This window comes from Microtus pennsylvanicus, chromosome 9, assembly GCF_037038515.1.
Source record: "Microtus pennsylvanicus isolate mMicPen1 chromosome 9, mMicPen1.hap1, whole genome shotgun sequence".
In the NCBI taxonomy this organism is placed as follows: domain Eukaryota; kingdom Metazoa; phylum Chordata; class Mammalia; order Rodentia; family Cricetidae; genus Microtus; species Microtus pennsylvanicus.
The window spans coordinates 11,063,344-11,087,803 of NC_134587.1; the positions used below are offsets into that span (position 1 = coordinate 11,063,344).

Below are 24,460 nucleotides of genomic sequence, written 5' to 3' on the forward strand. Positions count from 1 at the left end.
GAGAGCTAGAAGAGTTTGTCTGCCCTTTACAGCCTGACTGGACATATCAAGAAAGCACCATCCAGGAAACAAAAAACAAACCCTCAGCAGACAGTAAATGCACTGGCATTTTGTCTTGGATATCTCAACCTTCAGAACAGTGGGTAGTAAATTTCTATTGAGTATAAGTCACGTCAGCGTGTCCCAACTTTTCTTAAGTCAGGACTGTCTCATAGAAAATTACATTTGCATGTTACAATGGAGTAAACTGATGTGTAGAGGGAAGTGTCTGTCCTCCAGCCGTTCAGTCCCAAAGAAATGCACAGAGGCTTACATTAATTATAAACTGTTTGGCCTATTAGCTCAGGCTTATTATTAACTAGCTCTTACAACTTAAATTAACCCATAATTCTTACCTATATTTAGCCATGTGGCTTGGTACCTTTTCTCCATAAGGCATTCTCATCTTGCATCTTCTGCATCTGGCTGGTGACTGCATCTCTGCCTTTCCTCTTCCCAGAATTCTCCTATTCTGGTTGCCCAGCCTATACTTCCTGCCTAGCTACTGACCAATCGGGGTTTTATTAAACCAATGCAAGTGACAAATCTTTACAGTTTACAATGGCATTATCCCACAGCACTGATGCATACCCTGCTGAACTCAGGTAACCCTACAGGCTCCAGAAATTAGACCCTTGAGTGTAACAAAAATGACTGGGAAGTTCTGGCCTAGAGAACCCATTCTATAAGTGTGCCTACTCAAAAATCAATGGGGGAAATTTATTTTTAAGATGTCAACATTCATTCAGTTCAACAGCTGAATCAATGACATTGTTAACCATCCGATTCTCACAATAGCCCTGTAAGGTAGGAATTATCCTCTTTCAGACAGTAAAACTGATCTGCAATGTTGAAGAATTTCCTGCAAACACCACAGGCATTGGAAACAGCCAGGATTGGAGCCCCATCCACTTGGAGCCTCTCTCTACCATAATTCTTCTATTCAGAGTCACTCAGAGGTGTGTGACTGTCCCCAGGCAGACGGAAGAGTGGGGTCTGCTTCAAACATTGTCTTACCATTGGTTCCATATTTATCTAAGCTGGGCAGAAGAAGGATACCAGCCATGACAGTCCTCAGGTACTGCTGTGTCCTTAGACAGTTCAGCGGTGGCCACTTTGCCTCCCTCGAGCAGCAAACAAGAAGTACAGACGCCAGCATTTTAACCCCGTTATTCATTAGTCCCAACTTCATAGAAGGAAGCTAGATTACTATAGTTAACCATTATCACCTTATCCCACAACCAAACAGGAAGATGGAGGCCAATCAGATGGATTAGTGAGGAAAGGCATCAACGCTGACAACTGGGTTCAATCCCTGGGACCCAGCCAGTAGAAGGAAAGAACTAATCCTGCAAATTGTCTCCGGACCTCCACACATGCACTGTGCTGAATGAATGTGCACACACACACACACACACACTACTGACTCCATTTGGCCTTGTTTGCCGTTCTTGCAGAGGACCCTAGTTTGGCTTTGCAAGATACTCACACCAGATAGCTCACACTGCTTGTAACTCCAGTTCCAAGATCCCGAAAGCCCTCTTCTGATCTCCAAGAGCCCATACACATGGCTTGGTGCCAAGACATACACATAAAAAAATAAATATCTTTAATTTAATTTTGAGAATTTCAAACACGAGTGCTATATTTACATTTTTACTGCCACTCCTCCTGTCTCCAACGTCTGCCATATCCCCAACTGCTACTCAAAGTCATGGCCTCTGTGCTATTTCAGCACACACACACTACTGAGTCCATTTACCGTTGTTTGCATGAACATGTGTTTAGGGCTGGCCACTTGGGATTAGAAAAACCTAAAGTAAATATTCCTAAATCCTTTTTTAAGAAAACAGACTCTCTAGGGACTGCATGATGGGATACTCTACAGGTAAAGGCGCTTGCCACACAAGCCTCATAGCCTGAGTTCGATCCCCAGAGCCCACGTAAAAATCAGAAGGAAAGAACCAACTCCACAGTCGACCTCTGACCTCCACACACATGTCATGACATGTGTTCCCCCACACTCATCATGCACACTCACAATGATAAAAAAAAATTAAAATTTCCAAAAAGAACCCTCCATTCCAAAGCAACATTCTTTATATGGAGAGTTTGGTTTTTTGTTTTGTTTTTATTTTTAAATTAAAATTCACCAAGTCTTGCAAATACAAATACAGCAATCCTCCCAAACTTGGCTTTCAGGTAAATAATAATTTCAATCTAAGTATATCCTTTCAATAAAAGGGGTGCATTTATACTTTTTTAAATTTCTCACTGATGTGAAATTCAAACGAATCAGTTGTCTTGCATTTTATTCAGAGCTCTGGGCAAACCCGTTTTCTCCATTCTCCTTCTGTGGCTGACAGTGATGACCCCAGGCTTCAAAGCCTCAGGGGCTAACCTAGCTTTTCTCATACCTCTCTGCGGTATGATCCGCCTGCTGTGTGCACAGAGGAGTGACCTGGTCAACATTGTCACTTTAGTGCCTCTCAACAACACTGGGAACCTGTCGGACCAGCCCGACTCCATCTTAAGATTGAAAGCCATCTTGTTACATGGTCACAAGAAGCTCATCCCTGTTTTCTGTAAAACTTGGATTTGACCTTGTATTGACCCATTTTCTGGGCATGATACTCCAACTGTTTTACAGCTACCTGTTAGCTGCTTTGTCTACAATGTGGGTTTCAATACAGGTTACGAGCAATGGTAACACTGAAATATCTAAAACATTCATCTTTCTGTAAACTTAAAGACTCAAACATGCGTCAGGGAATCGGAACTTGAATCCACCTGTCACGTGTCAAATGGAGTCCAGATAAACTGCTCCTGTCACGCCAATCAACAGCCTGAGCTTCCCTGCCTATTGCCTACTCCCGAAGGGGAAGTTCTGAAACAAGAATTTTTTTCAAGCTCCTTACCTTTGACTTCTGTCCCTACTCTATTTTCTGTCTCTGAAGATTCCTACTCAGCTGGTAGACAACACCCAGAAATCAGCTGCGGCCTACAAACTGCTCCAAAAGGGACCTACACCATGCCAGCCCCAAGGAGTCCTACAAAGCCACAGCCCAGACTTGCTGAGAGCTGGTGTGACCCAGTTCAGCGGGCATAATTGCTCCTTGTCTCTTCAGCTGGGCCAATGAGCCAGACGCTTCTGATGACTGCCCCATCGCCTGGATCCCCTCCCAGCCTTTGAGTAGCATTCCAGCCTTTCTGGGCCCTGACAATAATGTTCTAACTAGTTACAGAATAGAATGTATCACCCCTTATCCTCAACGAAGACTGGAATGTTAAACCCAGAGGAAACTGCATGACAAAGGAACGAAGTGGCTATATAAAATGCTTATTGGCATACCAGGTTCCCTCACTGTCATCAAGACGCCTGTTAAAGCCAAAGGGAGCAAGATTTATCAACAGGTAGATTCTTTAGCTAAAATAGGTCTACTTTATGATAGGGCACCCAGAAGGGATGGTTTTAAGAAAAAAAAGTAGTCTTTCTGTGCTAACCAATCAAATGCAATGAGAAAGACCCTAGCCATGATACAACTAGAAAATGCTAATATGCCCGCTGTCTGCTGACATTATCTGCCCACACAACAGATAGAAATGACTGCTACCTATCAAATAGTTGAAAGGGACACATGAGACAAGGGGGAGAATGACGGACCAGCCTGACTCCATCTTAAGATTAAAACCCATCTTGTTACAAGGTCAGAATAAACACATTCCTATTTTCTGTAGAACTTTGGTTTGACCAGGTCTTGACCCATTTTCTAGAATTCCACCCCCATACCCTAACCTCTACCCTGATAAGATGTTCCACCAAACAATTTTGAAATGTTCTGCCAAGTTTCTATGTAACAAACAAACAAACAAACAAACACGCAAACCAAGAAAAAAAAACACCACCTTGAAAACCCCTTAGCCTTGTAGTTTGAGGGTTAATATAAACCCCACCTTCTCCTATGAATGATACTGTTTCCTCAAGCCCCAACTTAGGGAGATAGCCCTGTCTGACAAAAAATAAATAAATAAATAAACCTAGCTTATGACTAAAAGAATGTGGGTAATGGGCTTTATTTTCATTTGGTGGGATTAACAAACGAATTGGCTCTTTTTCAGGGTGAAAATTCAAGGAGCACTTAAGAGCTGAGCGATGCAAAGAGCCACTGCTCTGAGCATCAATTTTACTAAAAGATTTGGCAAGAAAAGTTTGTGTGTTTAGAATTTTTACAAGAACCTGTCCTGTGAATAGCAGGCTGCTTGTTTTCATCTTGGACAATGCACAACTTCTTTCTTTCTTTCTTTTTCACGAAAACCACGTGGCCATAATATGCTTATGCACAGTGAGAGACTGCACCCCGTGGTACTCCGAAGGGAGCAAGATTACCAGAATCAGCACTGCAGGCAGAAACAGCCAGTCATGCCTCGGTGAGACGAGGGTGCTGACGTCACTAGGCGCAGCTGGCTCTCTTCTGCCCAAGCATCCCTGCCAGGAAGTGCTATTTCTTGATGAATCCACAAAAGCTTTGCTTTTTATTTTTTTTCTCCTCACTTTTGGCTGCAAAAAAATCTACTGGCTCCCAAGACAGCTAGTGCAACTTCCAACTGAAATTGCTTTAAAATGTGATAAATCAAATATTTCATTTACAAAAACAAGATTATAAATAGCTCCATGTTCTGTTCAGAAGAATATCCGTAGCACATAAAGCCAGCCAAAACAAAAATTTTAAATAATATGTATAATCTCCCTCTTTGCATTTTAAATTGGCAATACACCTAAACAAAACAATATGAACATCTGTCTGTTGTTGCATACATACTTTCAATGACCTTGATTCCCAAGATTTCACTTGGCAGAGAGCTGGGTTGTCTGTGTACAAACAGTATATATATTTTTGTCTCAATCAATGAAAACCTCACACATCCCAACAATGTAACTCACTAAAGACTATGGCACATAATGTCCCCGTCTTAGTTAGAGTTTCTCTTGCCGTGATGAAACACCTGACCAAAAAGCCAGTTGTGGAGGAAAGAGTTTATTTTGCTTATACATCCATACTGTAGTCTGCCATTGAAGGAAAACCAGGACAGGAACTCAAACAGAGCAGGATCTTAGAGGCTGGAGCTGATGCACAGGCCATGGAGGGGTATTTCTTTCTGGCTTGCTCCCCCTGGCTTGCTCAGCCTGCTTTCTTATAGAACCCAGAACCACCAGCCCAGGGATGGCTCCACCCACAATGGGCTGGGGCCTTTCCCACCAATTACTAATGAAGAAAATGCCCTACAGCTGATCTTATGGAAGCATTTTTCCCAACTGAGGTTCCATCTTTTCAGATGACTCAAGTTTGTATCAAGGTGACATAAAACTAGCCAGGACAAGTCCCCTTTTGATGTGTTGCATCTTCAGGAATAGAGTCCTACTGTCTAGATTTGGTACACACACGAGGAATGGCAAAAGCTTTTATTGTTTTGGGGAGTCCAGGGCCCCCATCCAACAACTCATTAGGAGGTAGCTAATCCTGGCACCGGGGGTTTTGTTTAATACTCCATGGCTTCTGGGTAAGGATTTTTCTAACCTTGCAGGTATTCCCCTCCAAACATTTAAAAAATATTTTTATTTCATTACAAAACAGTAGGTTTCCATATGGCTCTTATTCTCTCTTCATTTTGGTAGAAGAAACAAAGCAGAGGGGAGCAGGAACTCATCACCTAACACCATCCTAGCACTCCAAGGAAAGAGCATTGTTGGGGAGCTTCTACATGGATGGAGTGGTTTCAGAACACTGGAGAAAGGCAGACATTTCCTGGTCCCCACCCAGCTCATGCATCATCTCTTGTGTGTGTGGTGTGCAGCTGTTCTGAGTCTCCGTTCTCTTGTCCCCTATAGTTTCCCTTCTTCCATTATATTTTCTTCTTTCCTGATACCCAGAGATTCCTCCTTTCTTATTTCCATTTTGTCTCAGGCACTTCCTTCAGTCATTCCTTTTGGGTCAGGCAGTCAGTGACAAATCTGAGTGACCCCATCTAAAAGCACCTGAGTCCCCCTCATACAGAATGGTTGCAAGAAACAAAGGGCTGTGTATTGATGATTCTTTGTTTATCTTTTTGTCCAGACCATTATCCATAACATCTTGTAACCAACACTTAGAGGTTTCTGTCCTGACTGGTCACACAGCTGGTCAGTCCCAAAGACACACAGAGGTCTACATTAATCATAAACTGGTTGGCCTATTAGCTCAGGCTTCTTATTAACTAATTATTAACATCTTAAATTGGCCCATTATTCTTGTCTATGTCAGCCGTGTGGCTTGGTACCTTTATCAGCGAGGCATTCTCATCTTGCTTCCTCTGTATCTGGTGCTGACTGCAGACCGACTCTTTCCTCTTCCCAGAATTTTCCTGTTCTCGTCACCCCACCTAAACTTCCTGCCTGGCTACTGACCAATCAGTGTTTTATTAAAACAATACAATATAAGTGACAGGGCACAAGACCATTGTTCCACAGCAGTAAGCCCTCAGTTTGTGTAGAGTTTGACTAAAAGAGAGCCATTGTTGTCTAGACGTTTGTGCTCCATCAGGGCTGTCCCTTTTCTTGGTCCTATGACCACAGATAAATAGGCTTTCCTTAGGATAAGTTTTATAAGGGTTTTTTTTTTTTTGTTTCTAATATTTCTGGGTCAATGTATATTCCAACACCCATCGTGGGATATATATGTGACAAAAACAAAAAAGACAAAAAACAAAAACTCAGAGGACTCACTGTGTATCATTCTCCAGCAAGAGAGGCCCCCAAACCCACTCACTGTTTTCCCTCTACCTCTCGGAATCGCTTTTCTGTTTGTTTCATATACAATGTCAGAGCTCCCGAGTGAACTTCAGGGAAGGAAGGGGGAGAACTGCAACCACTCCATCTTATTCACAATCAGAATTCCATGTTTGTTCTATGGCAGCAATTTTTCTCAGGTAAACTGGGTAGACACAATTTCACACCCTCTAGATGCACCAAAAGCAGGCATTCGGGAGCTAGAAACTATACAAAGGTCACTCCTTCTCCCAAGCAGATATGTTTCCAGGGACATGGCAACCAAAGAGCCATATGTTATCTGTTCATGGCATGCCAACTCTGGCTGTCCTGATAATGTAACTTCTACATTTCCTAGCAGCCTGTGTGCCTCGGCTGCGGTGGCTTGCTTTCTTGGTGCTCAGGACTTGTCTTGGGGATGTTGAGTCCCTATTCTCTTCCCATCTGCTACATAGAAATAACACTCTAAGATCTCCTAACTGCAGCCACGGTATCCTCACTCTCGTCCTCTGTGCCTCCCTCTCTCAATTTTTCAGCTCGCTGACTTGGACTGCACCTTTACTGTATTGTACCTGGGCACAGGTTACATGGGGAGGTGCTGTACACCAATGGGTGTGACTTAGAAGAGCCACAGGCTCCCCGTGTCTCCCCCTGGCCTTCTTTGAGTTAAGGGTTCTACTTCTGCAGGAATTCCTTATAAGAAATACAAGTATTTCTGACAGAGAGGGCACACTGAACACCTTAACGCATTGGCCCAGGGCTAGGACATTAGCACAGTGCGACTCGGAAACTAAGAGCTGCAAGCTAGGCTGGCCCTGCCATCTTCAGTCCTTTTCCAGGGATGGGGTCTGGGGAGGCTGCCTTACTTCCCTTAGTAGAAAGGTTGGTCAACAAGAGAGGTAGAAAACAGAAGGAACTGTCAACCCAGGCATCTAAAGAATCAGCTAGGCACATCTGGGTACACCCAATGTTTTGAAGCGGCTCCTGGAATTCACCCACAGCAGAAAGATTACTGAGAAGGCTAAGAATTGGAATAGGCTGTCCTTTTGCCAACCACAGTATTTGTGGTGCCCCAAGGAAGGGCAAAAACGATTTTTTAAAAACGCTTAATTCAAATGAGCCATATTATTTCAGCCACTAAAAAGTATATTTATAAAAATCGAGCTGGGTGTGGTGAAACACACCTTTAATCCTGGCACTCAGAGGGCAGAGGCAGGCAGATATTTGAGTTTAAGGCCAGCCTGGTCTACAGAGTGAGTTCCAGGACAGCCAGGACAGCTACACAAAGAAACCCTGCCTCTGAATGGGGGGGGGGACTTATACAAACATATTTATAAAAATATAGCAACCTAGGAAATGATCATCCTGTAAGTATTTTATAATGTTCATTTCAAAAGTCACAAAGGCATTGAGTCTGGGCTAAAACATGCTAAGAAATACTCATACCGAAAACGCTGCAGGGAGTAACAGTAAAATCTATGACCAACTGTCCTGGATTGAACAGGTTTTGACAATTCTTTTATTTGACTCCGAATAAAAGATAGTTTTGCCAGGCAGTGGTAATGCATGCCTTTAATCCCAGCACTCAGGCAAAAGAGGCAGGTGGATCTCTGTGATTTCAAGGGCAGCTTCATCTACAGAGTGAGTTCCAGGACAGCCAACGCAGCACAGAGAAACCCTGTCTCAAAAAAACTAAAAAAAAGTTCCAGTTACAGCCTGTGTTGTTTTCCTTTCCGTCTGGGAAGGAGAAAGATGTTATTCCATGCTACTTAGTAATAATCTCAGAAAGAAGGAAAGCAGAGAGGGGCCCTGTGCAGTCCAGAACCCCCCAGCCCAAGGGAGGAGGAGGTGGCGGTAGCTGGGTCACAAGTGAGCATTTCCGTGGTGTCACACGTCTTACATCTAAAATCAGGGACTCTCAATGTTCTCCTCTTCTGTAACTCCCTTTCCGCTCATTTTAAAGGACTTTGAGATCTTTTCAGCTGCTTCAGGGCTATCGCCTTGAGATAGCCTCACAGGGGCGCAGTCTCCCCTGTGCGATGAGACAAACAAGCAGAAGGCAGCACACGAGATCAGCCGTGCACGCTGCTCATCCTGACAGAAAGAAGAGATTTAAACTATTTTCCCTAGTCCACTCACAGGGGCATTCTCCTGCGGTAGAGCTTGACTGCGGCAGATTAAAAACCAACAGTGGGTGAACAAATAGCATAACATGAGGTTCAACTATAATGAAAAAAATAAAGAAAACCTCACTTTTAGGTAACTGCTCCATAGTCTAAAAGTAATTTCTTTTATTTTTTTTTCCTGTCATTCCTCACTCTCTTCTCAATGATACCTATATGCATTCCCTAAGAATGATGATTACTATATTCATATATTTAACTTATTTTGATTTCATTATCTTTCAAGTAACCAAAAACAACACTGGCATTAACTAGCCCTCCTGCCTTCCGCACACTCCCCCGAGGCACAGTTTTCTGGCCCATTTCTCCTGACGCTAGAACTTCTGATAAGAGAGACAAACTGAATATTAATTCTCTAAAGCCGCAGGGGCTTTAAAAATTAAATTTACTTTGACATCCAGAACCTGTTGAATGCTGAATTCTAAAACGAGCCTCTGACGTTAAGATAAATATCCAGCCGTGCGCTGAAAAGGTAGGAAGCACAGTGGTAGAGATAGGATCAAATTCAATTGAGGGGAAGATAAGGTGTATTCACAAGCTTATAATAATATACCGCCATAGCGGCAGGAGGTGAGCGCGTACAGGACACAGGCCCTGCTCACACTGAGCCAGTGGGGTTCCCAGCCTGGCTGTGCCGAGATCTGCTTTAGGCGTAAGCTGCCTTCTACAGCGGCGCCCTGCTGTAGCAGAGAGGACTCCCTTATCTGTGCCTTAGCAATCTGGATAATTACGCAGGATTCCTGATGTAAGTTTCCAAAGTATTTTAGGCAAATAAAATAGAAAGTCTAGCCAGAAGCCAGATAATTCCAACTCCACAATTTAGGTCTGCAAATACCATCAGGGAAGTCTGAGGTAGGCTAACACCATGGCAGACTCGCTATTCTCAAGTGGGCTTCAATTTCTAACATAAGAAAAGGAAGCATACTGCTACTGCTAAATTGTGCTGAGGAAACCATGATATGGACACAATACACACACGCAAACACACATACACACGCACGCGCGTGCACACACACAATGTTCAAACTAGCAAACATATCTTTCAAACAGGAAACTGGCAGGATTTCCAGGCCATTTCCTTCTAGGACTTCAGCCTTAGAAGCCTAAGGGGCCCCAGACTGGCACTAAATTCTCTCCCAGCAAAACTAAGCCAGGTGGATACAAAAATCCCAAGTTCATCCTTAGAGTAGAGATGACGACAGCAACACTCACAGCCCTGCCGCTTCTGAGCCGAACGACACTCGGCTGTTTCCCAAAGGCAGCTTTGCTTTTTGCTGAAAAAACAATTATTGTATTGGAAAACTAAGGTGGGTGGGAGGGGACATTCCTATAATCCCAGAGTTCCAGAAGTTGGAATAGAGGTGGAAGTGAGGGCAGAGGTGCACTCCTATAATCCCAGAATTTGGGAGGCTGAAATGGAGGGTGTGAACTCAAATCCAGGTCGACTACACTACAGATGATGTTGAAAGCCATAAAGAGGAGAGGAAGAGGAAGAGAGGCAAAGAGGGAGGCTAGGAAGGGTGAAAACTAAAATGAATTACATTTTCATTGTACCTTTAAAAAATGGAAGGTGTTTATTTTATTTTACGTGTTAGTGTTTTGTAAGTAGGTATGTACACCATGTGCATACTTGGTGCACGTGGGGGTCAAAAGAGCACCAGATTCTTCTGATATTGGAGCTATACGTGCTTCTGAGCCACAATGTAGATGCTGGGAACCAAACCCAGCTCCTCTCTCTTACTGTTCTACTGCTCTAAAGAGACACCACGACCAAGGCAACTTTTATATATGAAAGCATTTATGAGGTTTGCTCATAGTTTTAGAGGGGCTCGTCCAAATCATCATGACAGGTGGAAAGCAAACAGGCGTGGTGCTGGAGCAGTAGCAGCTGAGGGCTTTACATCATAATCTGCAGAGAGAGAGAGAGAGACTGAGCCTAGCAAGGGCTTTTGAAACCTCAAGGCTCACACCCAGTAACACATCTCCTTCAACAAGGTCGTACTCTGAATCCTTCTCCAAGAGTTCCGCTAACTGGAAACCAAGCATTCAAACACACGAGTGTACGGAGGCCATTCTCACTCGAACCACCACATCCTCTGCGAGATCAACAAGTACTCTTGACCGCTGAACCATCTCTCCAATTTCTCCCTCCTGGTTTTTCGAGACAGGGTTTTTCTGTGTAACAGCTCTGACTGTCCTGGAACTCACTTTGTGGACCAGGCTGGCCTTGAACTCACAGGTATCCGCATGCCTCTGCCTCCTGAGTGCTGGGACTAAAGGCTTATGTCACCATTGCCCAGCTCCAATCCCATTTTTAAATATAGCTCTAAATACTAGTATTTAAAAATAGCCCAGGGCTGGCTAAATGGCTCAGTAGGCAAAGGCGCTTGCCACCAAGCCTGACCCCTAGTGCCCACAAGGCAAGAGAGAACGGATTCCCACAAGTTGTTCTCTGATCTACACACATGTATCATGGCACACATGTGCCCCCAAACATACATACATACTTACCCAATAAATAAGCAAGTGTGTAATTTTTAAAAGATAACCAAGAATTCCAAAAGCTTTCACTTATCCATTTCATGAAATTACCCTCATCTATTACGGCAACAAAAGTAGTTAACAAAACACGGGTACTTTTTCAAAGTCGGATCTTGTCACAAAACAAAAGGATGCACCATACTTATTCAGACTGTGTCCTCACCATGGGCGCCCATCCAACTCCACTCTCTAAAATGTCTCATCCACCCATTCGGTATAGTCTGGATTTAAATTAGATTCAAGTAACTCACAGCTCACTCGAGGCTCTGAATGAAGCGTTACTTCAGTAGAAAGACCTCTCTGGCCATCCTCTTTCAAATAACAGTGCCTCTAGGTCTCTTCTCCCGGCCTCTGCTTTAGTCTCCAACACTGCTCTTGTCACCGCTGAACGTGGCTGCAGAGACGCTTGCACGGCATTGCCTACTTCTGCGTCCCTGCCCCTGTATACAGCTGCCTTTAGCTCCAAGGCCCTGCTCACTGCTGTAGTCTGTGCGAGCTGGAAGAGGGCCTAGCACACAACCAGTTACTCAGTCATGTCCTGAGGACTGATGGAAGGAGTACTCTTTCCCTTGAGTATTTCAGTTTGCAAGGTCAAGGGCTTTGTCGGTTTTCTCACTAATGGGCAATCAGCAAGAGTGCCTGGCATGTAGAAAGCAAGGTCATGCCCGAGTGAATAAATGAACGCACGACAGTAGGAAAAAGGTGACTAAATCTGATCAAATCAGATGTGCCACATCTGGTTTGGGGAAGGCGGAAAAGAGCGCGAGGCAGGGAGAAGGAGGCAAGCAGGGAAGTGAGGAAGGCCTGGCATGGGACATTGAAAGCAGAGCTTTCTTACGCCACACATTTGTTTAAAGAGCTGATGAAGACAACATGCAAGACTTAAGCAGCCAACCCTCCTGTGGCATACTCAATAAAGAACCTTGTAACAGCAGAACTAGTCCTCCCCAGGAAACAGCACACTGACTAGTTACCCAGTACCAAACGGTCAGCGCTGAAGGCACACATACATACAAGTAACGGTATAAAGACATAGATGCGTGTGTGTGTCCATAGATGCTTGTAACAATAGTTAGCAAAAAAAAGAGGCTGTGAATTTGAAAGCAGGTCAGGAGAGGTATGTGGGAGGATTTGGAGGGAGGAAAGGATAGGGGGAAATTTTGCAATTATATAATAATCTCACAAAAAAAATCAAAGGAATGATTTTTTAAAAGACTTCAAAATAAATAAATAATGAAACCAATAAATAAATAACCAGGGACTTTCCTAACCAAGAAGCCATCCGAAGAGTAAAAAGGCCGCCCATAAAATAGAAAATATTTTCAAACTGTGTATCTGGTAAGAACTTAATATCCAAAAGATAGAGGAAATCATACAACTCAATGGCAAAAAAAAAAAAAAAAGCAAAACCAAAATGGACTGAAAAATGGGCAAAGGACCATTTTCCCAATGATGACACACCTCTGGCTATGCTTGTGAGAGCGTTTCCATGGAGAATTAACTGAGCAGGGAAGACTTACCCTGAACGTGGATGCTATCACCTCATGATGGTGACAGACCAAATAGAGGGTAAAGGAGATTCACTTCATGAAAGGAGATTCACTTCATGACTGAGGCTACACTGTCCCCAGCCACCTCGCACCCCAGCCCCCAACCATTCCCTGCCTCTTAACTGTGAGTTAAAATAACTCCTCTCCCATAAGTCGCTTCCCCTCAGGTGTTTGGTCACAGAGATGGCAGAGGGTAACTCAGAAGTACTATGCCAATACATCTGATAATATACATGGATGAAAGGCATGAACTCCTAAAGGAACTGATCAAAAACATGACCAGAAGAAACAGAAATCTTTTAGCTATGAAAAAGTTTGAATCAGTCATTAAAAAAAAATCTTTCTACAAATTAAAAACCTAAAACAATAAACACGTTTTCAAAAAACAGTATCAATCTTTGACAATTTCTTTTAAAATTAGAGGGGAATAAAATAGAGGAAACACTAAGAAGCCCAAAGAATCATGATACTAAAACCTGAAAGAAATATTATTTCAAAGGCACCAGCTTCCATCCCTCATCGATAGATGTGAAGACAGCACTGATAAAATATTAAACAGCTAGACAACGCGAGCTATCAAGATGTAATATAACATGACAAAGCTGTATTTCAAATCGGAATCAATCGGTGGATTTATCATTCAAAACTCGGGCAGCTGTGGTGGCTCAGTGTGTGATCCCAGTTCTCAGGAGGCTGAGGCAGGAGAATGACTGTGACCTGGGAGCAGCCTGCAGTTCCGGGACAGTCGAAGTGACAGAGCAGGATTGTGTTTAAAGAAGAATGGGGTTGGGGGGAGGGAATCAATCAAGGATTTTATGTTTCTAGGAGAAACAAAAGAATCGGAAAGAGAAACAAAAATTCACACGATCATCTTATTTTAAGAAGATGAAACTCGCTTTAAAATAAAAGAAAGTATAAGAAAGGGGGGTCTCAGATGGGGGGCAGGGGGTCATCAGACCTAAAGTTCCGTGGTGAAACAAAAAGCCTTCCTGCAAGGTAAGAACTCAAAGGTGCTGTCCATCTTGGCTTTTTTTCTTCAACCATGTCCCAGAATTCATAGCTAGTGTAGGTAGGCAAGAAAAATTAGAAAAAGAAAAATTAATCAAAACGAATAAGTGAAACTACCACTATTTACAGACACTGCGTAAAACAGTTATACAGTAACTCATTTGCTTGGCGAAAAATTTATCACTGATCAAATCAAGCCAAATATCTGAACCTACATACGGTGATCCCCAAACTCTTGCCACCTCCGCTACTCAGACTCAGAGAAAACCACTCAGTTGTCCTTGAATTGGCCACAATCCCAGCACGGTCATCACTACAGCTTTCTCTGAAGATGAAAGATTCAAGAATAGAAGTTCAGAAAACAGAACAGCTTGGTCCACACAGCTGGTGAGTGGCAACGGTGGAATTTGAATCCAGATCAGGCTACCTAAAAGGAAGCTGACCTGGCTGTGAACTGATGAGGAACACCCAGGATAAGGCCCTGGAAGCGAACAGAATACAATGGTAAAGGGGAGGAAGGATCGGTGACTCTGAATGTCCAAAAGGACATAGGTAGACTCAAAAGTCTGAAAATACAGAAATGTGATATCGTCGATAAATCAAAAGAAGGAAAACCTAATGGGGACGAGGGGCGAAGAGAGGTAAGAACTTTAGACACATGCCGGCTTGTTAGATTGCAGGTGGTTTCAACAGCAAAGGGGGAAAAAAGCACAACAAAGAGCAGCTTCTAGGCGCACAGGATTGTTTTCCTCACAAGACAGAAAAATCTTAGGATACACAAGAGCTGAGCAAGGTCAGCACCGGGCCTCGGTCTTGGTCCCTCCTTTGGGGTTACAAGACAGCTGTCACAGGCCCAGGCCTTCTGTACAGCAAGGGTATCAACATCTTCATCTTCCAGGAAACCAAGGGCCGTCCTACAGTCGTTCGGTAGTCTTCTACTACATCACTGTGTGACGTGGACACCTGGACTGGAGCAAGAGACCGGAAGAACATCGGCTTTTTTCCCTTTCTCTCCAGCTTCTGTGGCAGTGGAGGGTGAAGGCAGTGCACCCCCAAAATGTCAACAGGGTATCACAAGGGCACTGCCCTGTGCAGAGACGAGTGTACCTGGTCTGTAACATGGGCCTTGGGCTCAAAGTTTGGGTAATCTTCACAGTTGGGGGGGGGGGGGACATGGGAGAAAGAGCATGTATGGAGAAGAAAGAGAGAGGTCATATGTTTCGCTTTTCCACAGGAGATCCTCGTGCTTCACAGAGGCAGCTGAGTCAACACGGCCAGCTGGAGACGGCTGCTGCCACCCAGGCCGGTCTGCTGTTTTCCTTCGGAGGTACAGCTGCTTCCCTACCTACCATCCACCCAGCTATTTCCATCTCCTTCCTCTCAGTACTCCTTAGGCCAGAGCCTCCTGCGCCTTCGCTCTCGGGGAGAAAGAAAAGCAGAGGATGGCAGCTCTCCTCCAGGCCTCTCTTGAGGACGTAGCTATAAATCTGCCAGAAGCAAAATCTGCCTGTGGCTTGGGGGAGTGGTCTGGGAGGTTAACCTGGCACTAAGGAAGGGTGGTGAGAGCTTAGAATCCAGGAGAATTCTGACAAAGGGCAATGTTAGTCTCACTATCACTGGAGAAGCCAGAAGTCTACGTACGGGAGCTCAAGGAAGAGGGGAGGCTGCACTGGCTCTGCTGGACATCACTCTCCTATGGACAACTCAGTCTCCCAAACTCGGCAAGGGACAGGTGGCAGGGCCAAGGGTGTACTGGGCCAGCTGCCCCTCTCACAGGCTCACTGGTCCTCGTGCCCATGTCTCGTCTTGAGGGCATCAGATCTGGCCATGCTTCCCTTTCCGAATGCCCTTCTGCAAATAAAACCAGAGCCAGAGCACTAACCCCCATTAGACACCTGGCTGTGCAGCCTGCCCTCTTGCTGCTCCGCATATACACAGCATGTGTTCCCATGGTCTCGAGGCCACAGTGAGCTGTCCCCTAAGAAGCTGCAGATGCAGAAATATCAGACATGAAACTTGAAAATAATATATTGCTAACATCACAGAAAGAGATCGATGGACACCATGGGCCTTTTGATGGAATGCCATAATTCCACTGAAGTTCGCACCAAAACATAAATCAGAATTTGACCAAGATAACCCGAATGCCAATTTCAGAAAATACAGATGCAAAGGAAATGAAAAAAGTTTTGAGATAAACAAGGAACTTTGAATATTTGAATATGTTAAGGAACTAGTGTCAAAATTTGCAATGTATAGTAATGGCAATTTATTATTATTATTATTTTGAGTGACAGGGTTTTCCTGTGTAGCCCTGGCTGCCCTAGAACTCACTATGTAGACCAGGCTGGCCTCAAAGTCAGAGATCCATCTGCCTCTGCCTCCCAAGTTCTAGGATTAAAGGTGTGCACCACCACCACCAGGCACTATTTTCTTTAGAAAGAACCCTTACCTTTTTGAGCTATGTACTGAAATAGCTGCAGATTAGTGACTGCATGTGGGGACTACTTCAAAATAACCCAGGGGCAGGAGGCTGGGGAGAAGCTCGGTGGGTAAACACTGCGCACATGCCTGACAACCTGTGTCCAGAACCCACATACCAAAGCAGAACTAGGTAGCATGGATCTGTAATTCTAGCACCCCTAACAGCAAGGTGGGGGGCAGCAACCGAAGAACAGCCCAGAAGATCTGGGGCCAGTTAGCACATAGCACACTGTGAGGGAGGAAGGGGTGACCTGCTCAAACAAGATGGAAGGTAAGAAGGGACTCCTGAATGTTCCTGCACTCAGCACCCACACACTGCAGCGTATGCACACATGTGCGGGCACACACCATACACAACAAACTAGTTAACTAATTAACTAACTACCTAACCAATCCTGGGGACAGAGGAGAATGAATGGGCATAAAAATAAAGCAGGGTTAGCAGTGAGGTCATGATTTTTGGGGGTGGGAAGAGATGGAATGGAGACTCTTACTAGTCTATGCATTCTGAGATCTTCCACAATAAAAATAGATTGAATTTTTGAAACAGCTGGCTAAAATAGTTATGATGCGTCTCCCTACCCCCACCCCAAAGCCAGGATTCACATCAGCCAGGAACCAGGAGAAGCAGAGGCCCATGAAGACAACGCTAATCCACCACCTACGCCCTCCATCTTGCCAGAGAGCTGCAGAGGCCACCTGGGCACAGAGGAGACGATGTATGTGATCACCTCCCTCTGGCCCTGCGAGCACCTTCCACACTGAGGGCAGCAGTCAGGTGCTGGAGATAAAGGGATGAATTAGATACAGCCACCAATGTCGAAGGATGTAGACCGAGAAACAAGCAGGCAGCTACCACGGAGTCTGACTTGTCTTATTACAGCGGACAAAGTGCACCCTGGGAGCTCTTTGCAGTGGTCATCTAACTAGAAAATGGGACAGCCAAGCTGTCCTCAAGTGTCCCCAGAATTACCTTGCGATTAGAATTCAATTCCCACCTCTGTGGCACTGGGAAAAGAACACACTCTGTAGACTGGAGAAGCAAGTGAGCATTCTGACCTCCCGGCAGCCTAGCTTCCCTTTGGAAATTCCAGAGATGTGCTTCTGCTAATGACTGGCTTCCCTCCTCAGCTGGCCTCTGGCACAACTGCAGTAGCCAAAAGATGAGCCTGTCCACTTGTCGGCTGGTACAAATTTACCACCAAGTTAAGGACTGGTCTCTAAGGTCTCAGGAGTCTGATGCCTGTGTAACCACCCCTGAAACATGCATGCGTTCTCAGTATGCTGACAAATCAGGAATCCTGGAGCATGAGCAAGGCCAGCCCTGAGTCCTAGAGAAAGTACCAGAGGAATACCATCCCTAGGGTCCTGCCTAGCTGACACCAGCCTCCCCTGAGCCACAGTTCTGCTCTGTGTGCGTCTTTGATCCTCTCCATTTCTCTAGAGACCGTATCTGACGCTTCTTTGATTTCTGAGCCATCTTCTCGCACCGTGTGTCCTGCAAAGTATTTTGGTTTTAGTGAACGTGCTCCTTGATCTCTTTCAATCTCATTCCTACCACATCAAAATACTAACATATTATATGGGAGCAAGTCACGTGCAAAGGAAGCATCAACAGACGTGTGTATGTGTTTAAAGGAAACATAAATACAAAAATTTAAAAAAAGAAAAAGATATAGTTGCCTTTAAAAGATGACAGCCTGAATGGATGGATCTAGAAAACATCAGATTGAGTGAAGTAACTCAGACCCAGAAAGACAAATATATGTACTCACTCATAAGTGGCTTTTAGAATAAAGGGGAAAAAAAACAGTCCACAATTCACAATCCCAGAGAACCTAGACAACAAAGAGGACCCTAAGAGAGACAAATATAAATCTAATCTACATGGGAAGTAGAAAAAGACAAGATCTCCTGAGTAAATTGGGGATATTTTGGGAGAGGATTGAAAGAGGGGCAGAGAAAAATATATAGCTCAACAAAAACAATTAAAAATAATAAAAATTCAAATTCCCAGCAAAATAAATAAGTAAAAGATGACAGCCTGTCTGACATGCTCCACCATCCTTGACTTCATCTTCTGCTTCGGCCTGTGGGTCAGGAATCTTCAGGTAGAATAAACAACCACACCTCCCCTCCCAAAACTGTTACAGAACCTCAGGCAAAAGGAATGGCAAACTCTTTCCAGAGAGAAGATGCTCCTGCTACCTCTAGTAGCTCACCATTCTTCCCTTGGGTGAGCGGCTCGTCTCGAGCGAAGGACAGCCATGTGTTCTGGGGAGGTTCGTTCACAGAGTAAACATTTAAGCTCTGTGGACCACAAGCCTCCTTGCCACTACCCCACTCTGCCGTGGCAGCGACAGCAGCCACAGACAATATGGAGCCAAGTAAGTGTGGCTGTCTTCCAATAAAACTGTTGATGCACACTGAAATTTAAATTCATATAAACTTTATGGATCGTGAACTATTACTCTTTTTATTTATTTTCCAACCAATCAGGACCTTGAGAGCCATTCTTGGGGGATTCACGGGCCATGGTCTGCTGAACAGGCGATCCCCCAACCATGTGACTTGGTGATGCCCCTACAAGTCATTACCTAGAAACAGTTCTTAAAGACACAGGAAGCCAACTCAAAACCTTTCATTAAAATTAGATAAAGGTCATCACATTTTTTTAAAGTGCCGTTTGACTATTTTAAATCCCAAATAGTAGGAATTAATTATACAATTTCATTTCTAGTGAACCGTCTCAGCCCCAGGAGAAATCTATGTAAGATCCGTAAGCAATCAGTAAACTTGCTTCGCATCCACGAGTGTTATCAAAACTTTCCAGTGTCGATTTATACATCCTAATGTCCGACATCACTCGAGGGTTTAGGCATTTATAGACACCTCAGAACGACCACATCCATGACTGGAAGCAGCTGACACTAAAACGCTCGGCATTTTCTTTCTTTAGCCTAATTGGCACATCTACGTGGTTTGGGGCTCCCTCTTCACATGTGAGTTTAGAGAGTGTGTCCCAACCAGGACTGCTTTGTAGGCGTGCCAAGTGCACACTTCTCTGCTTTGTTTTCCATGGTGGTATGTTTCACTTCAATCTTCCTTACGTATGTCTTCTCTCAAGTAGACTTTTCTATTTCTTCTTTCTTTTCTTTTTATAAAGTTTGGGGGGGGTGTGTGTGTACCTGGGCATACATGTGCATGTATGCATATGTGTGTGTGTAATGCGTGTATGTGTTATATGTGTGGATGTACATGCATACAGAAGTCAGAAGGCAAAGCTGGGTGTCTTCCTTGACTGTCACTCTCGACCTTACTTTGTAAGGCAGGGTATCCTGTTGAATGTGGAGCTCATGAATTTGGCTCGACTGGCTGGCCAATAAGCTTCTGTCTATGCTCCCCCATTGCTGTACCTGAAGACATTTGCTGCGATGCCAGCAATGTTGTTAACACAGGTGTTCGGAATCCAAATTCAGGTGTCCTTACAGCAGATGTGTTACTGACCAAGCCATCTCCATCAACAACACCCTCCCCTCTACTCTCTTCTGTCCCAATCTCGGGGCTCCTCCTTTCCCCAGAGAGTCACGCTGCTGGTCACTTGGCTCCTGCATGCATTTGAACTACATTTCTGAGCTGAACTCCCTCTGTTGCCAGCAGCAGAGTCCTGGTTCCCTCTTCACTGCGTCGTTCCTGCTTTTCTTATGCACACTTGGAAATGGCCATGAAAAAGATTTAGAAAACAGAGAGTATCTTCCTGTAGTCTAGATTTGGTCACAAGAGGAATCTGAGGTGGAGAGGAAAGCAGAGTCCCTTGCCACATCGGTGTGCCTTTGCCCAAGTTGCTCATCCATCCGTCCTGACCTCCTCCCTCTTCTCTGCCTTTGGTAGAATTGCCCTCAGCCCATTACATCCAGGCCTGACTGCACTTCCAAAGCACTGTACACATTCTTATTCAAACATTTATCGTTGGGCTGCAGTCGCACAGTTACCTAGCTACCCCACCACAAAGTCATCAGCACCCCGAAGCTAGGAGCAAGCCTCATTTGTTGCACCCTCAATGCCTAGCCCAGTGCCCGGAACAGGGTATTAATACCTCTCAGGCTCATTAAAGGCAATGCCCCAGGAAGGAGGCATTACAGGGAGCTTCCCAGACAATTTTAGTCCACACTCTCAGCTTTCATTCTCTCTTTTAAAAAATTAACAGACTATGTTTTAAAACGTAACTTCAAAATCTGCCTCCAAATGCCCACTTGCGATGAAATCGCTGCCGCTCCTCATGGGCTCTGCTTAGGATTCTGGGATCAAGGCCACAGGACAGGCGCACCAGGAAACAAAATGCTTAGCCGGCATCCCTTGTTTTCAGTGCACTTGGCACCTTTTCCTCCTCCCTTCCATCTGTCCACCCGTTGCTGGGAGGTGAGCTTGAGACGCTCGTAGCCTCATTTTTCCAACTCAGGAAGTAAAAGGGATACGCGCAAGATCAGAACTCGCGAGAGCTCTGGGGATCGGCCCACTCCCCTGCCCTTCAGAAACACCAGGTTCAGGAACAGGAGTGGGATTTTGTCATGGTTTGGTTACTGTTGTTGTTTGCTCGTTATGAACGGTGGCTTTAGACTGCGGCACCATGTTCTCGAAGTCCATTCCAAACACAACCAGGTAGGCAGATGCGCCAGTGGAGACGTCAGAGCCTCCCAGCAGCACCGATCTGTGACTCCACAAGTCCTCACTGACTGAAGGATTTCCAATGACTGACTGACTGTTCAAAAACTGTACACTGCGCATTTCTGCAAAGAGAAGTTATGTTGCTTACGACCCAGAATTATCACTCATGAGGATGCGCTGCTAGCTATTTATAGGCTAAGTGCAAGCTCTTGATTATCTCTTGTTTTATAATTCACTCCTCCTAAAGTATTAAATTTAGATTACTGATCACATTAGCAGGCACTCCGCTCAAATATGACTTTAATTCCTCCACAGAATTCTGTATGACTTAACCATCTCTTCAATTGTCTTAGTGTTTGCTGCGTGTAATTTCTCTAATATTAGTAGACACCATTTTAGTCAGGAACGGGGTAATGCCTGCCAAAAATATTCCTGCTACTGTGTGGTAACTAAAAGCCAAGATCGTTTATCACATTAAGTTACTCAAATGAGTTACATTTAGCTCTTCTTAGTTAATATCTTCTCATCAAGGGCCTATAACAGTAAAACAGGCCACACTTGAGATCCTCAAGTTTGATCCGGTTACAAATCTGTTCATTGAAAAATGTTTAGTGTGGCAGAGCACAGAATATTTCCCATAAATGCAAATACAGATATCATGCAGATAGTGGCAAGGTGTGAACCCCTGGCCTTTGGCAGCGAACTCTGAGATTCAGGGGCAGTTCAAATGCAAGACCTTTTGCTTGTTTCTGTCAGAGTTCGGATGCAGCACCTCTTTCCTTCGGGTAATCAACTATAATTGCTAACATACTGTGTAATGTTTACTGTTAAATTTGCGATCTAGACAAACAGAAAATGACACTGTGAGAGCCTGGAAACAACTGCAACCCGTTGTCACCCACAGCACCTTCCTCAGAGGCTGGCCAGAGTCAGCACTCTCTGTGGTTTAAATTCTCTTTAGAGTGAGGGTCTTTGCTGCTGCCGCAGAGATGAAGACGCAAGCCACCTCCCCGTGACCTTCTTAACACAGACCTTGAGTGAGCGCCCAAGGTAAGAGCTGTGGATTTCAGCAAGAGACTTGACAGCTCCCCTGATTCCCTAGCACTTGGTTTTCAGAAACAAAAAAGGTGACTCTTCACCTGCATGACCCCCCCCCCCCAACACACACACACACCTCCTGGAAACTTAAAGGACATGCATCCTGAGGGCCTGGACAGTCTGAAGCCTCATAGATGAACTCTCTCAGGTCTTACTCCCCACCCACCCATGAGTGGAGCGTGGAGTCTGTGGGGCGGAAGGGGACCAGGGCAGGCTGGCGTCTTGTCCCCCGCGGCGCCGCATTCCGCTCCCCGGCACGTGGAATGCTCTCCCGCAGGTGGCACCCCACGAGTGGCTCCCCACGACCCAAATCCCGCACCCCACGCGGCATACCTTTTATCTAGGCAGGCAATCCACTCGGCCGAGGACGGAGAGTGTGCAGCGTGCGCAGCGACCATGTTGGGCAGCGGCGCGCGGTGGCCCCGGGCCGCGGCCACCTCCCGCGCGCCTCCCGGCGGGCTCCCGCGGCCTGCGGGGCGGGGACTGAGGGGCGGGCCAGGCGCGAGGCCCGCGCTGCACTGCGGCGTCCGCGTGGGAGCCCCGCCACCCCGCCCGCCCGCCAGGAGCCGCGACCCCGCGACACCTGCTGCAGGTGTCCCGCTCCGCCAGACCCGCGGCCACCCTCACCTCAGGGCCTCTGCAGCCGGGTGTCACCCCACTGCGCGTGGGGAGGGGATGTCAGACTCTATATATTTTTCATACGGCAAATGCCACTAAAATGGCTGCTGCCTCTCCGTTTCCTTAGAAACCCATTAGTCCTCCTCAGCGTCTGTCAAAACTTGCTGGCTGTTCCTGGCTCACCTTTACAATCTCCCCCACTTAAATAGGGATGAGAGAGCGCAGGGCTGTGAAGGCTGGCCATGAGGTGGGGGAGGGGGCACTATGGTCTCTTGTGTGGATCCCAGAGGGTAAATTATTTTGAAGGTTGGGGACGTTGGGGACTGGGAAGGACAGAAAGAGGCAGAAGGACCCGGGAGACCAGAGGATAACAAGGGATGGGGGTGGGGGAGCGCAATCTGAAGTCTCTAGCCTTGAAACTTAGACTTGCTTGGGCTTCATGGCCCAAGAATGACAAAAATAAACAATTAAGAATGGGGTTTCTCTGAGTCCCAAGCAGAGCTGGGGTCTCAGGTCCGGAAGCTAAGTTCCTGGGAGCACTATGATCTTGGGTGGCAGCCTTTTCTCCTCCCTGACCCAATGCTGAGGGTGGCCACAGCTGCCTGTCTCCTGTGGGTGTTCACAACAAATGTTATGCCTAGAAGTTGTTCAGTTATACTCTGCCAAAAAACCAACAAATTTACAAGGACGGTAGTTCAGGAATTTGGGGACAAGTTAAATCTGTTGGACTCCTACCAAACGCTGTTTTGATGTTTGTGACATCATTTAAGAATAGGCAAGAGTAGAAAGGGAAGTTGCTTTGCCCTCTTTGTTCGTTGCTACTGCCCCCCCCCCCCTTTCAGGGCAGGTTCGGGGAACCTGGGGAGAAGGAAACAGCTCGTGCCTTCTGGGATGCTTTTGTCCTCATAAAACAACCTTGACCTTAAATCTTCCCAGAAACATTTCCATTTCCCCACGTCCAATAGGCAGGATCCTGTTTCAGACCGGGCCTTCAGCGACACCTCCCTGCTCAGGCTTGTCCCTCAACGGAGCTTCATTCTGTTGATTTCTCTTATTTGCCATAAATATCACTTAACATGATAGGCCACATTAAGATCTCCAAAGTCATCAGCTTCTATGGATCAAAGGAGACGTGTCTTCTAAATATCTTTGTTTTAAAAGGTATCGGAGTTATTGGAACATTTCAAGGTTACCGAATGCTTGCTAAATGCCTCAGGAATATTTGGAAATAAAGTGCCAGGGGAGAAAAGGGCGAGACATCACCTGTCCTCACACAGAGGCTAAAGGTGGCCATGAGAGGTCACAAGGCTGATATTCACTATTTGTTAAATCTGCTAGGTTTTAGGCATTGGGTGGCTTTCTTTATGTATATGCTAATCTGATGAAAGGCAGAGACAGGGGGATAATACTTCACAAGGGATACTAAAGATCTTTGAAAATAGGATGAAATAGTGAACATTATGTTTTGATGG

At 45.3% G+C, this 24,460-nt stretch overlaps 1 protein-coding gene across 2 annotated transcripts in view; it reads right to left on the reverse strand.

Moving 5' to 3' along the window:
- Positions 1 to 22,928, reverse strand: part of Rapgef4 (Rap guanine nucleotide exchange factor 4) — a 257,925-nt gene extending 234,997 nt beyond the window's left edge. Inside the window, exon 1 of one of the 2 annotated variants that reach the window (XM_075984894.1) lies at positions 22,704 to 22,928. In XM_075984894.1, the coding sequence (XP_075841009.1) occupies positions 22,704 to 22,768 (65 nt within the window). In that variant the 5' untranslated portion in view covers positions 22,769 to 22,928. The remainder of the gene's footprint in view (positions 1 to 22,703) is intronic. The other variant, XM_075984899.1, reaches the window with a different exon arrangement.
- Positions 22,929 to 24,460: the final 1,532 nt, after the last annotated feature.